The sequence below is a fragment of the Chinchilla lanigera genome, unplaced genomic scaffold, assembly GCF_000276665.1.
Source record: "Chinchilla lanigera isolate Chin_1 unplaced genomic scaffold, ChiLan1.0 scaffold00018, whole genome shotgun sequence".
Classification (NCBI taxonomy): domain Eukaryota; kingdom Metazoa; phylum Chordata; class Mammalia; order Rodentia; family Chinchillidae; genus Chinchilla; species Chinchilla lanigera.
Genome location: NW_004955419.1, coordinates 25602669 through 25619003, shown reverse-complemented (window position 1 = coordinate 25619003; position 16335 = coordinate 25602669). Strand labels below are relative to the sequence as shown.

Sequence of the window (16335 nt, the reverse complement as noted above, 5' to 3'; positions counted from 1 at the left end):
AATATGTGCTACTAAGACTCATAATTACTGAGGCTTGAGCATTTATCAAAGAAACTAGCTTTTCTAAATAATGAACCTATCTGTAGACTACTGTACAAACTCTTTTAGATTTATTGCAAATATGGGATTGACTTACCTGACTAGCCTATCATATTCCAGAGATAACTTGCATAACTTATTTGGCATACTAAATAAGCTGTATTGAAAGGCACATATAGTACATACCATAAAAGACATATACAGTATGCAAGTAGATACACAGGATACAATAAACAGTTTCTCTACAAAAATTTATTCATTGCTAAGACAGGATTTTATTTCTGTAAATACACTAAATATTGTAAGTCCACTAGCAAATATTTTAAACTCTTAAATAAGACTACTTGTCTCCTTTTTTTAACTTTAAAAATTGGACATAGCCCGCAACAATATTCCAGAAACTTTTATTTCTAGCTCTGTCTCTTAATGAGGCCAACTACTTCATAAATATGTGTTGTGGGTCATTAAAGGGACCGGAGTAGAAAGAGAAGAATCAGCACACAAAATCAGCAGAGTTAGAACAGATATTCTCATGTGGGAAAGGCATCAAGGATATGTTAACAAACACAATTGCTATTTGCTTCCAGAGCCCTTGCACATCAAGAAATTTACTTCAAGGAAGCCTACGAAATTTGTAATCCACATGATTTGGTCATACCCATTAGGTATAATCCAATAAAAATACTGTACCGCCTATAAAAGGATGCAAATATTACACCTCCTACTTATTCTTGTATATGTCTCTTCTAGCCCACTCATCTGACCTAAGGAGATGTCCTAATATACCAAAGAGACACAACTGCATCTTCAACCGGTTGCTTTCAACTGATTCTTCTGTCCTTAACATTCTCAAATCTCTCCCATCTGGGGTAAGTGGATAGTGTCTGTCAATACCACGGACCATAATCTCATTTGATTGTGTATTCTAATTAAGATTCAACTCATGTCTGTTAAATAAATAAGCTGAAAAAATGAAGATACTACAGTCTGAGCTACATAGCAAGGCCTTATCTCCAAAAAAAAAAAGGAACTGAAAAGGCTTTTAATGGGTCTGTTAAAAGAAACTTTGAGTCACTTGTACCTAGTCTCCAAACCAATGCTTACATCAATCCTTAGCAAATCAACTGAATAGGTGAAAGTCTTTGAGACACTCTGGGGTGCTTACTAATATGACTTAGTAGGGGTAAAAATAAGCTTTGGATTTAGACATACTTGAGTTTAAATCCCAATCACACCACTTACTAGCCATATGACTTCTGAGCCTCAATTTCCTCAACCTAAAATGGAAATTATTATAACACCTACTTGCAAGGCAATTCTAAGTATTAAAAACAATGTGTGTAGAGAGAATGGCACATAAGAGTACTATTAAGCACCTACTATGGCTTCTTATTCTGAGGCACAGCAGTGTTTTAGGTACTTCTACAACAGCACTAAACTCCAGAGAATTCAGAGTCCAGCCTTTGAAACCATAATGAGCAAGTTTATATCCTACAGCTGATTGCCTCAGTTTTCTCAGGTGAATAAAAGAGCACTAACTCATTAACTGCTCAAGATGCTTTCCCAAATAATTGAAATTGGTACACATTTCCAATTCAGTTTTTGCAAGTCAGTAACAATTCTATTTTTCTTTCTCATAGCAAAATCCCTTAGTGAAGAGAACTACTGTTTAATTTTGTCTCTACCACAATCTAATCAGATAACCTTTGGAAGGTACTTTAGTCCTCTGAATCCCAGTGTTATCTTTAAAATGGAATGGACTACATGATCTACAAAACTGTGACTAATATTACATTTGGACAATCCTAACTTACCTTGGAAAATGCTATCTTTGCTATATGTTTTATAAATAGCACTTTGTGTATCTTCAAGATTTTACTAAAGTTCTATATACCATCCATATACAGTACACATTGGTTAGTAGGTGTTTATTATGTACTTGTCAGTCAGGTATTATGCAAAGTATTTGGGTATTAATGTTGAAATACAGCTATCACTATTTTCACAAAGCAAACAATATAACAGGGAATCACCAACTAGATTCTAACATACAAATGCTCTGATTGGGTAAGATTGGGGTGTTATGCGAAATACAGATACTACTTGACTTACAATAGGGTCAAGTCTTACAACTGATCATAAACTGAAAACAAAAACTTTAAGTCCAAAATGTATTTAACATAGCTAACCTACGAAACCTCAGAGCTCAGAAAGACAGCACATTGTTACATACTGGTTGTTGACTCTCTTGATCATGTGGCTGACTGGGAGCTACAGCTTGCCACTGCTACCTACTACTGAAAGAGTACATAGTACTGCTTATCACCGGCCCAGGAAAATACGAAAATTCAAAGTGCAGTTTCTACTGACTATCAGTTTTGCATCATGGTGAAGTCAAAACACCTGAAGTCGGACTTTGTAAAATGCATTCCTAATCTGACTTGAGAGTAGGGGCAGGCATATCGATTGAGATGACCTGAGAAAAGCAGCACATAATTTAAGACTTGAAAGGTGATTAGCACTAAGTAAAGAAGTGGGTGAGAACAAGAAGTTCTCAGGAAATACCATTTCCAGGCAGAGGAAGTACCACAAGTCCACCAATGAAAGAACAGAGAATTTTAAAGGAAGTAAAAGAAGTTCTATATAATAACTAGAATATGTAGAAGGAGCCAAAGATACAGCTACAGAAACAGGAAGGGACCAAATCATGAGAGGTCTTCTAGGCCAAAGCAGGGAACTTAAAAGTTTAACCCAAAGGTAACAGAAAACAAGGGGCCTGACATGGGGTACAAGTTAATCTAATTTGCACTACTGTAAAGAATTCTGGCCTATAGAGAACACAATGAAAGCACATTAAGAAAGGGGGCACATAAAATAAGTGAGGAGATTATTGCTGGAATCTAGATAAACTGCAGGACTAGCCTGAAGTAGGGTAGTGGCAGCTAGTAAGCCTTTCAGAGTCTAATAGGATAAAGACTGTTCAAAAATAAAGATCATACCAATATTTCAAACTTCTCTCAAGCTAAATCTCCCTTTTTCCTGTCTCTCTGACATGTTCTTTAACATCTACTACATGTCATGTCTTTGTTCTACCGTCTAGGAATACTAATAAAACATTATTTCTGTCCTCAAAGTCTTTTATGCACAACAGATTAAAAAATAGGGCACAAACAGATTTTTTTTTTAAATGACAAAACAATGTACAATTAGGCTGAGTATCCCTAATTTGAAAATCCAAACCAGAAATGATGCTCACTTTCAAATTTTAGGGCATTTCAGATTTTGAATTTTGGGATTAGAGACACTCAATTGGTAGACTAAGCACATATCCCAAAATCCAAAAAAACCCAGCATCTGAAACATTTCTGATCCCAAGTATTTTAGATAAGGAATATTCAACCTGTAGTAAAAAAAACAAAGTGGTCCAAGGCATACCATATTAACACAGAAGACAGGATGTGACTCAGAGAAAGGAGAAAAGGTTTCAGGAAGAAAAGACACCAGCAGAATAGACACTGTGGGGGTACCACCTCGAAAGGGTGACAGATTATTTTCCCCTCTAAATTTGCCACACTTAAACCTTGACCTCCAACCTCTGTGCTTCTTTCCACAGTCAGAGTAATCAGAACTGCCACATTCATTTTTTTGGTTTTTTTGGTCATATTTGAGTTTTTATGTTAGCTGTTTTAAGATGTAGGATAATGAAATCAGTTATATGCCTCTAAAAAAGTAGAACTCAACAGATTAACCTGTTTTATATGTTGAAGAGCCTTAACTGATTTTGTGTATAGAATACTGTCTTAAAATAGCAAAAAAGCTGCCCCATTTACCCTCTTCTAGCACGGGACTATTCACCTTTAGCAAGTTTAAAACAAAACAAAATCAAATTAAAAAAATAAAAGGAAAAAAATTAAAGCAGGATTACTTACCAGTCAGCATAAAAATTTACTAAAGCAACATCAGCATTGTCTGAAATGGAAAAAAGAAAAGTAATTTGTGTATACATAATTTTAACAGAATTGAAGATATGATTTTTTATCATGAACTCTTCCCATTCATAAAGAAAGGCTAACTAAAACTTCACAATGACAATTATCTCTCACCCAGAAAACCATACATACAGTCATGGGTGGCTTATATATAATTTGTTCCTTTTTTAAAAATAACTCTTATCCTTATGTATTCACTGCATATTAAATGAATATAAAAGAAATCAAATCCACATCGGGCAAGTAAGCCACTAAATGCCTACTCTCATAGTGGAATGAGGATTTTAGTAATCCATATTTTGATTTTCCATACTTATGAATAACTGAGAATTAGTTCTGCAAGTGAAATCCTACTTCACAGAAGACACCTATATTACTGTTTCTTTTGCCTAAACCTAATTCAGAGAAACTTCAACTCTTCAAGTACTCATGAAAATAAAACATAAAGATATTCCAGAATTTGGAAGATGAAAGGAGTAAGAATGACATGAGTTTCAATGTCCCTCTCTTTTTACCTGAAGTACTTTTTATCCACTTGCCTATTCAATCTAAGCTGTGGTTCACAAACTGTGGTTCCTGGACCAGAAGCACCAACATCACCTAGGAACTTATAGAAATGCAAATTAGGTGGGTAACCAGCAGTTTCTATCAGAAACTGGGGGTCAGTCCTAGCAATTAGTCATTAACAAGCACTTCAGGTGAATCTAATACATACTAAAGTATACAGAACTAGTACAGTACCCTAAAGAAATCCTATAAGATGGAAATAGTCTTTTGTACCACTTAATATTCCAGGAACACAAAACAATGTAATTAATGAATATTTTAACTCCTTTAATCTCTTAGACTTTTTGTTTTCTTATAGGAAAACCATTGGGTGAAACAGTATTTTAAAAACAAACAAAAAGGGGTTGGGGATATAGCTCAGTGGCAAAAGCACTTGCCTGGCAAGCCCAAGGTCATGAGTTCAATTCCCAGTACCAAAAAAAAAAAAAAAAAAAGCCCAAACAAAAAAAAAAAATCATTTTACACCTACTATACATGTTCTTAAAACTCCTACACTGGAATTTTCTACCAACCATAACTGTGCCTTCCCTCAACCATTATTAAAAATGAGATATTAGGGATACAGCTCAGTGGCACAAGTGCCTGCCTGGCAAGCACAAGGTCCTGAGTTTGATTCTCAGTACCAAAACAAAAAAAGAAAGAAAGATAAATAAATAAAAATGAGATATTGCTTCTCACAAATTAATTTTATCTAAAATAATACTCTCACTAAACAATGCAAACAGTGAACACTTATTGAACTCAACTAGTCTAATGAAACTAAAAGAGATTAGAATAGGCAAATTAATTAAAAGAAAAACAAATTCGTGGCTGTGTCCTAAGGTCATTAAGGCTTAGTACTGGACAATGGTTCTGGAGGCTTCTGAGGAGCCTTAGACTGGTAAGAATATTATGTATTCTAAGGCAAAGAAAAAAGAACTAAAAGTATTACTTAACACAGGAAAGAAGACATATATTTTAAGAAACTTTACTGAAAACAAAAACCAAAACTGTTCTTAATTCAGCAAGCTATGAAATAAATCAGAATACCAGCTCTTTACTATTCTAGGTAAATGAGATTTTACTGTAAAGTTCTTTTTAATATGAAACACTACAGAGAAGAAAGTATACTATTAAAAACTGAGGTACTTACTTAAAATTTCATCTATATTCTCTGTATCAAGACTTGTTATTTCAGTTGTTACAGGAGTAAAAACCCAAGTTACCTGAAAATTTTAAAATGTGAAATTAATAAATATTTCCACAAAAGACAAATAAGTCTAAAAAAATTAATGAATAAAGTTGGTTCCATTTGTTATTTAGAATGTCAACTGATTTTACGCTTTAATAATTATTTTAACCCTTCAATAGGTCAACAAATACCAACTTTTCATCCTAAAATTAGTCAAATAAGAGTTCCTACACTTCCAAACACAAAAGAAACTGTCTCTAAATAGTTTTGAAAACTGAGAATTTACTCATTCATTTAAATTAATATTTTTTAACAACTTTATCTGTACAGCACCAAAAAACTGCCAGGTATCTGCTTAGAAAGAGTTTATATAAAACCAAAGCTAAATTTGCTGATTCTATCCCACTATGTCCCTAAAACAGAACAAAAAAATGGCAGAAGAATCAGAGAAGACTTGCCAACAGTAAACCCAAATCTCTTCTTGCATTATTTTCACTGACTCGTGCTGATAACAATGTATTAAGTGAGAGACTATTTAAGAGATTAAAAACGTTATATTTTAACTTTAATGGTCATAACAGTATTAAGTGAGAGATTATTTTAAAATGTTACGCTTTCCCTTTAATGTGCCTAAAATCCAAAACCAAAGTTTACCAAAGATAATCTTAGCCTGCTACCTACATAACAAAGAGATAAAATTTTAAACTAACCTAGCATATTTTACTTTTAAAAGTACTACTTTCCTTGTTTCATTTTTAATATACTTTGCTGCCTAGTTTTTGTTTAAAACAGTTTGTACATTGTCATTCACCTAGCCACTGCTTTTTATTTTGACACAACTAATGTTGGCTCTGATCACAGTACTGAGAAATCTCCTTTGGCCACCCATTTCGTGGACACTTCACCATTCACAATAGTGACAACTCAAAATTTTGTAACTTACTAATAATTCCATCTAAATGATATATAAAGACATTTATTAGCATGTAAATAATCCTAGCTAATTTTAAAAAAAATTTCTATAGAGTTGGTCTTAGAAAGAGGCTAAGGATAATACCAAATCTTACATTCAAGTCACTGGAATTGATACACCCAGTAAGTTACAATCACGTCTTCTAGCAAGTGATAACCATACTCTTAAAATTAAATTAAATGATTGCAAATCTCCAGGTAGTTTACTTATATTTTCAATTCCTCAAAAATTAACAAAAGATCAAATTTCCCTCATTAGTCATTACTTAATATTGATGGGGGTAAGGATATGCAACCCCACAATATGGTACCTTGGCATATGCCAAAGCAGCACAAGTAGAAAAGTCTCTCTGACCTACCCTTCTTCCCTAAAGCCAGCCATAACACCAATTCTCTGGCGTCCTACAGGCCCCTCATGAGAGATACACCCTCCTGAGAACTGGAAGAAAAGAATATCCCTATCTCTGAAGGCACAGAGACACCAAGAAAAACAAATAGGCCTTGCTAAATTCCCCTCAGTTTACTGCTATCAGATTACACTCCTTTTTTGTCCAATCATACTTTTTTCTGCATAACTGTATACTCTTAACCAAATCAAACATAAAAGCATACAGGTTATTTTCCCCCCTTTTTTAGGTCATCAACTCTGAAGGATCCCATCACATAATACTTATACTGCATTAAATAAATTTGTTGTTTTTTCCCTTGTTTATCTGCATTACAGGGCTCTCAACCATGAACCTAGAGATGGGCGAAGAAGAAATCTTTTCTCCTCCACAATCTCAACACTTCATTAACAGATCTTTCCCTCACTAGTTTGACCAAATCTAGATAAATGTAGAATCTAACTACGTTGGTACAGCAAGATTTTACAGTTACATGTCTGGGAAAAAAAAAAAAAAACAGGGAAACAGAAAAATACGATTAGAAAGCAATAAAGTTATTCATTTTCACAGTCGTTAACAATATGTACAGAATATCTATTAGGCACTGAAAGTACAAATACATAAGGCACACTACGCTCTATCTCAAGGAGCTCCCAAACTCTGTAATAGTGATGACCCAGAGGTGAGCAAAATAGGATATTTGCTAGACTACACATGATAATGGTCTTTGGCTGCATTCTCCAATGGAATCTTTCTGAAGAGTTCACAATCATCTATTAAAATATATGTTTAGATTCTAAACTTAACTGCTTTTCACTTTAAAGTATTTACATGGCAAAAATACTTGCATGCTAGGTAATGGCAAAAATGAGGCAACGATCAATTTGGCTGTATTAAATAAACCACTACTTAAAACACTACTAATAAATATGAACTAAGACTGACATTCTGTTAACAGTTGTTTTGTTAAGAAGGCCCAAAGCAAGAAAATTGTCTGACCCACTAATCTCTCCTTCCTGCAGGAGAGAAAGAGGGCACTTTCCTATTATCATTAACATTTCTATTAATATGCAGGTTGTTTATTTGAATTGTTAGCAAGCTCCACTGGTCTGACAAATTGTTTCTTTTCATGTCAGCCCTCCTCAGAAGTAAGACTCCCCTGGGGAAACATCTTTATGTGTTAAATGTTATAGAGCTTAAGGAAAAGACAAGTAGCTCCAGGTCAGGACGAGAGGAGGGGAATTTTTTTTTTAGTTTTAGACTTGATGGAAACTGAAATTTTTCAAAAATGAACAGCAAAAATATGGAAAATTTTAATAGGAGATTTTAATAGTCATTAAGAATATAACCTTTACTGGTGAAACACCATTATCAATATGGTAGACTATATACACACAGACATAAACTTAGTACTTTACATCTTCATTGTTCTCTTCATTAGTTTAATTTCTTGCTTAAATAGAAGTGAAGAGAAATATCTGAAATCACCTTTCACAATTCTTTAGATATCTCCTCTAACATTTTAGTCTGACATCCAGTGATACGACCTTTTATAAAAGACAAGGCACGTCGGGGAAATGGGTAATACTGCCCAAAAATTGATTTTTTAAAAAGAGAAAAACTAGCTTTAAATAGTAGATACTTCTTTATCAAGTAAAAAAAATCTTCCATTATACAGACGGATTTTAGAAATTGAGGCCCTACAATGGTTTCCTTTCCTTACGCTTCCCCGAGTCCTCGAGGGCCACTTCACCGGCTCGGGATGCCAGTGCACAAGCTGTATTTCTGTAGCACTTGGCAGCCACCTCGCAGGCAGCTGCTTCTCCCTGAACAAGCTCCACTTCCTCCTACTCTATGAGTGCACTCTTCTCCACTACCGCATACTCAGTCCATCAAAGATTGAGTCCCACTTGCATGTAGCTTTGGTTTTCCTGATAGAACTTTTCATTATCAATAGACCAACCTGTTCCATGGAGCAAGAACAGAAAAAGGGAAAACATAGGCTAGGAGAATGAGAGGTACCAAAATAGTAAAATTCTCTTTGGATTAAACAGCAAGTTGAAATAAGGTGTGGACAATGAAAAGTTGATTACAGATAAGGCAAGCTATTTTTATGTTGTTTTGTTTTTCCACTACTAGGGATTGAACCCAGGATCTTCATATTGATTTATACCTCCAGCTCTTTTTTCAGTTTTTGAGACAAAGTCTCCCTAAGTTACTAAGTGGCCTGGACTGGGCTTGAACTTATGATCCCTCTGCCTCAGACTTCCAGAATGCTGGAATTACAGGTAGGCACCACCATAAGTTCATTTTGTTTTGTTTTACTATCCTTTTTTTTTTTAAAGACAGGGTCTCGCTATGTAGTACAGACTGGCCTTGAACTCACTATGTAGCCCAGGCTGGTCTCAAACTCACAGCGATCCTCCCGCCTCAGCCTCCTGAGTGCTGGGATTACAGGTGTGCATCACCACACCCAGTTTTAACGCTCTCTCTCAAAATTAAGACAGATTTTAGTTGCTACCATATTAACATACATCCATGCTATTATACTAGCACACACAAAATACTCTGGTACACACTGCTAAGTCCTAGTGCTATCCTCTTTCATAAAACTAGTATTGAATAAGGCACGAATTCAACAGGATCTTTTTTATAATTATAAATTAATATCAATAATAATAATACACATTGGAAATGATTTATTAAAGGTCTGTGTCTAATCTTTCTAAAAAGTAAAAATTCCTTGTACATTAGGACCAATGATCACCATCTGAATATAGAGTTAATGGGAACTATTATGATTTTCTCTAAATTGAATGTCTCCTTTCAATTCAACCTGGCCATAGAGGCCAGAGTCATCTTTCTGAATGTGGCTTGATGTAAAACAATTCCTCTGCCAAAAAGCTTCAAGTTAAGTCTAACTCCTTCACCTGACATTTAGTTCCATTCACACCTGCTTCACTGAGTCACATCCTACACTTTCCATCCACATCCCATGCTCCAACTAAAATGACTGCAGTTAGAGCACCTACACAGGACATTCTAGTTGATCAAACTCTAGCTTATTGAGAAATCCTTGCCTACGCTTTTGCCCTGGAATTTTATTAGAGTACCACCCCTTTCATGCTTCAGGAGCTCTAATTCAGACAATAAATGATGCAGTCACCCTATGTTTAACAGACAGTTGGCAACTGAGAGGGATTATACCACCTATTCACCAAATCCTCAACTAAGAAGAAAATATCTCCTCGTAAAAATGGAATAAAAGTGAATAAAGATGGACTAAGACATGAATGCTAAGTCAATCTCTAGCTTCACTCACTGACTTGAACCAATAAACTCTGAGCACAGGAATAACATTAATAATTTTTAAAAATTTGCTACATGACCCTTTTAAGGTCACTCACAAACAATCCAAATCCTGTGAGTTATAAATTCAAGAACTGAATTCAAGGAATTTACAGTACTTATAAAATATGTACTATTATTCTCCTAAAATATGTCTCTTTGTTCTCCTCCTTCCATGCCATGCTTATGCAATTTCTGCTGCCGTAACAACCCAGAAAGAATATCTGGTGTTTTCAACAACATCTGGGTGTTTTCAACATCCAATTCACAAGCTACATTTTCTATGAAGCCTTTCCCCCGGTCCCAGACCACAGTGATTCATTTCTCTCTTATGAACTCTTGGAGCCCCTTCTGTAAGGTCTTAGCATTATTCTTTCATAAAGAAAAATACTAATATTTGTCCTTAAATTGTTTGTTTGTGCTGGTAACTTACTTCCCCGACTAAACTATGAGTGCTTTGAAATAAAGATTTTATATCCCACAGATCACCTATTACCATTCCATATGAAATGACAATTCAGAGACAGCACTGGAAGTAAAAAGTGGGAGAAAGAGGTCTAGAAATCAAAATGGCTAATGAATATTTTTGAAAACATGTTTAAGGAAAATAAGCTCATAAAATGAGAATGAAGGCTACACTCCAATTTCGTTTTAACTGCTATTTAATAGCACAAAGCACAATCCTTGGTGAGAATTCACAAGCTGAGAAGGAATCTCAAAAGTTATCCTCCCACTATAGCAGAAGCCTCTACAGTAGTGTCTCAGAGCTGTTACGAGCTGAGACGTACCTTCTTCTGCTCCCCCCACCACTATTCCTCTCATGATTTTCACACACTTCAATGCATAGACTATCCACACTTAAGAACAGCTTCAAGATCTCTGGTATAGAATGATGGCTATAGTTAATAATAATGTACTATAAACTTGAAAATTGCCAAGAGATTAGATTTTAAATGTTTGCACACATACATGAAATGTCATGGACAGGGTAGCTTGATTTAATCGTTTCATAATGTATACATAAACCAAATGCCATATTGTATTTTTCAGTACTGTATATACTGTTGCCTGATATATCACTTATTTCTTGCTGTCAATTACAGCTTGTTTTTGTCAATTACAGCTTAATAAAACTCTAAAAAAATAAAATGAATCATTAGCAAATTATCACCCCAAAAAGGAATGGCTATGCTACATTACTGGATAAAACCAGATGTTTCTTATATTTTTAAGGTAAAACAAAAATGACTTGGGACAAAATTTTATGACCAGTGGCTTATCATATATTAGTTAGTAAGAGTCATATTCACAGAAGCATTTACTAGACTCTAAGTATTTCATTAAAATATTCTAGTAAATGAGTTTACAAAACAAGAATTATTTCCAGTGAATCTGTTTATTTAAAGCTCAATACCTTAAAACCCTGCTATTTTAACACTGGCCCTTGAGCCAGTACCACTATCAGGGACCACTTGGGACGCTTGGGAGATTCAGAACCTTGGACCCAGAATAAGATCCCTAGACGATTCCTATGCACACAGAAGTTTAGGGAGCACTGTTTTAGAGAACAAAGTATTTTACTCTAGCAGCAAGCATGTAAATTCATTATAAACTCTGCACTAACTTCATGGTCTTCAAATAGGCACATAAAAACAGGTTACAACTCATGACAATTTCATTATTACAAATTGCTGTAATTTTAGAAAAATACAAACTCTGTAATCTTATTAGAAATTCAAATAAACATTAATCTTTAAAAGCATATTACTTTTTGCCTTAAAAATACCTTGTATAGGTATCTCTGCATGAAATCACAGAATAAAATAAAAGCTTCAATAAAAGATGTTTCCGCCCCTACAGAGGTTTCCCTGTTCTCAGTTGACATTACATCTGCAAGGCATTCTGCAGTAACATTTTGTGTATTTTTGCTAAATCTCATTTACTTGCCTTTCCGTGGGGAGAGTCTCAAAGTCCTCTACAAACTATGTCTCTCCTACAGCAAGAAATAAGTGATATATCAGGCCAGAGCCCTCTTCCATTCCTAATCCAGACTGACAAATCAGCCTAGCACCTGAGGTCTCAATGTCATGGCACCCAGGCTGCTTCTCCTCCCTGGAGGCCACTTCTCTCATTTCAGTGTCAGCCCACTATTATTCTCAGTTTTGCATTAAGCTGGCAGGCAAAGAAGCATAAAGGTTTGCAGTTGGCTGCAAGGAGCTAGGAGACGTTGAAAGGTCCCTGGAGAAAAGAAGCTGAGGCCGACAGGAACTAAGGGCCTTGAAGTTGGGTATCAATCAAGGCACATCTCACAACTGTTAGTATTCCCAGAAGCATTATAATGAACTAGAAGTTCAAAGAAAAGAAAAAATAGAACTAAGTATAGAATAATACTGGGAAGCTACTTTAACCCTTAAATTGTTCAGTGGTATAACCTTCCTACAGCATCAGGGCAACTTGTGAGACTAGAACCAATCTGCATTTATAAAGAAACAGAACACTAACAAGCATTTTTTTCATTAATTAATATATGTGCAGATATTTTCTATATAAACTCTATACTAAAATATACCTAATATAGATAATATAATTCACAATCTCCAATTCAGCCAGTAAAAACAACTCAGGACAAATGAAACAAAAATTGCTTCATTTCATAGTTTTCTGCACTAATGTGATCATGCACAGAATTCCATTAAAAATTGATAGGGGGCTGGGGATGTAGCTCGGTGGCGCAGTGCCTGCCTGGCAAGCACAAAGCGCTGAGTTCGATTCCCAATACTCCCTGCTCAAAATTGATATCATCTGGTTTTAATGTTCATTATATCTAAAAATGCTATGACCAATGCACCTGGAAGAGACAATGTACTTCTCTGACCTTTAGAGAGGATGTTATTATTTTTAAAAGGTTTTCAGAGCCTGGAGTGAGCATCTCAATATAGGGAAAGGATGGTTTTCCTAAAATAACCACACTGTACTCTACTAGAACCCAAAGTTCTAGCAATGGCAATAGTAACAAAACTTGGGAATCAGGAGAAAAGTCAAGACAAAATCCTCTTTTTTCTGTGTACATCCTGGAACCTGGAGATGAAAGCTGTTGATGGTGATAAGACAATGTTCTATTTATCCTTATCTTCCAAAGAGTACCTAGCACTAGTCCTTGAAGTTCCAGAACAAATACTCCCACACATATGCCAAGAGAAAATGATGACTGACCTACTCTGAGCTGTACTGTGCTGCTGCCTGTCCAAGACGCCTGATGAAAGAAAGTTCCCTTCCACATGTACGCTTTCGATTATAAATGTCCCACAAGACCATGTGCTAAAGGTTAGTTACCAGCCTGTGGCAGTCATAAGGGGACCTTAAGGAACCTTAAGCTTAGAGGAAGTTAGGCCACTGATACAGTACTAGACACTTGGCTGCTTCCTCTGTCCCTGTGCTTTCTATCATGAGCCTCCTCCACCCCAAGACCTTCAACCGAGGCCCAAAGGCAACAAAGCCAAGCAAGCACAGCCTGAAACCTCTGAAACTGTGAGCCAAATCTTGCCTCCTTTTAATCTGATTTTCTCCAATAGTTTGTCACAGCAATGGAAAGCTTGTTAACCAGAGAGTACATACATGGTGGTCCATACATTCTTTTGCTTGGTCACACATTGATCCTACAAATATTTTACAGAACTGTCTGTTACACGCTAGGCACTGTGGGAAAAGGGTGTGCATAACATTATATAGTTTATATTACATCTAGCAAGATCAGAAGAACAACTTCACTTTCATTTTAGAAATAAACAGAAAAGATTTTCTTACTTAGTATTTCAAGGGTCACCGGGCGTGGTGGCACACGCCTGTAATCCCAGCACTCAGGAGGCTGAGGCCGGAGACCAGCCTGGGCTACAAAGTGACCTCAAGGTCAGCCTGAACTGCATAGTGAGACCCTGTCTCAAAAAGACCAAAAAAAAAATTTCAAGGGTCACATACACTTCCTGCAAAGTCAGTATCTATCCCCAAAAGAAAATGGCTGCTGGATAATGGACAATGAGTTTGTATGTTAGTATTCCATTTGGCCATGCTTTCAATGAACTTTGAGTTAATTTTAACATGGAACAACTGTATGGGCACTGCTATGGAACAATCTTAATAATTCTAAAAGTTTCCTGATGGGATGCTATAGGAAATAGAAAGTACCACTTGAAAAAAGTTCTCAAGAACAACAAAATTGAATTTTACATTAACCTAACCAAGGCCAAGAACTGGTACAGAGGAAACACTGGATGTATGGAAACATATAAAATGACACCACGCAATGGATGCAAGCAGCCATTACCAAAATAGAGAAAATTTATGACAGCCTATCTTCATTTGGGCTCCCCACAGGAGCGTACCCTGAGACAAGGAGTTTGTATCTGGGGACGAAGGACAGGAAAGGGAAAATAGCCAATATACTACAGTCGGTGAACTACGGTATACCAGTGTTTCAAAATACTACACATTTGTGGAGCAGGACATTCTTTAATTACTCTTTTGTGTATTGCCTGAGGCCTGATCTAGCCAAGACTGTTGGGTTCTGGAGGAAGTCTAGCATAAGCATTGTCAGCCCTGGGTCAATACTAGTTGCTTTGCTCAGGTATGCGCCAAGGAAGATAACATGATGGCTTACTGGTCAGATAGCATTCCTATGATAATTGAGTTGTATTGTTCTTGCTAAAACACTTGATATCCTCCAATTCCTCTGCTGCCTCCTTGGTTGATGCTGAATAAAAGGTTACTGAAGATGGTAATCGGGAGTCAGTCAGTCAGTCCTAGAGGCTGCTAGCACCTGACCACAGAATTTTGGCTCTCTTGGTTTTCTTTTTTTCCTTATACATCTGCGGGCACCTAGTTCAGGGGATCTGTTCACCCTTGACAGAGTTGGATAGAAGTCCGACACACTCTGGAAATACCAATGTTTTCATTTAGCTTTTTTGGTGGCTGTTGTTAAGGCTGGCCTTGAACTCATGGTGATCCTCCTGCCTCAGCCTCTCAAGTGCTGGAGCTACAGGTGTGCACCATCATGCCCAGCTTTTCACTTTAAGGGAAAAAAAAGAGAAACCCTTCACAGTTTATACTAAAAGACCTTGGTATCTCCTAAAGTATACAAATTCTTTCATCTTTTTATTTACCAGCCTTTGCTGTTGGAGTATGCATTCTACACTGCAATGTGAAGAAAATATTTCTTACACATGTAGAATACACTTATTTCACTACTGAACATGTAACACTTTCTTGGTCTTTAAAGAAAAATTGTTCTTTAATGCAGTATCTGGCTTGTTTTTTTCCATATTCACTTAGTACTAGAATGATTCTCAGACTTTCCAGTTTCTTATTCCTACACAGAGTACTGTGTTATAAGGTAAAAATATTTTTATTACCAAATTCCATTATTTCATTACATAGACCTAAGATACTTCATTTACTACTTATTTTAAAAAGTCTATCTTCACAACCATTCTACTGCTTTTTTTTTTGTACTAGGAATCAAACTCAGGACTTTGCACTTGGCAGGCGGGTGCTCTGCCACTGAGCTATATCCCAGGTCCATTCTATTGCTTCAAACCAAACCAAGCCTAAATGTCAATCAGAAGTAGTCATTGATAGGTCATATAACATCAAGATGTCTATCCTAATTAAATGATTATAAGAATCTTTAACGCTATCCCATATGCTACATCTGTTTAACTTCAGAAAGCAAACAGACTTGCATTTTCCTTTCTTGGTATAAAATCCCCCAAGTGACTACCTCAAAGCTGTCATATATATTAAAAATCATTAACTAGGGGCTAGGGATTTAGCTCAGCGGCACAGGAGCCTGCCTGGCAAGTGCAAGGTC

At 36.0% G+C, this 16335-nt stretch overlaps 1 protein-coding gene across 1 annotated transcript in view; it reads right to left on the bottom strand.

The window, feature by feature from the left end:
- Erp44 (endoplasmic reticulum protein 44) overlaps positions 1-16335 on the bottom strand; it is an 81187-nt gene that overhangs the window by 46587 nt on the left and 18265 nt on the right. Inside the window, exons 2-3 of the mRNA XM_005382816.2 lie at positions 5728-5800; positions 3969-4008 (exon numbers count right to left, since the gene is read on the bottom strand). Of these exons, the coding sequence (XP_005382873.1) occupies positions 3969-4008; positions 5728-5800 (113 nt within the window). The remainder of the gene's footprint in view (positions 1-3968; positions 4009-5727; positions 5801-16335) is intronic.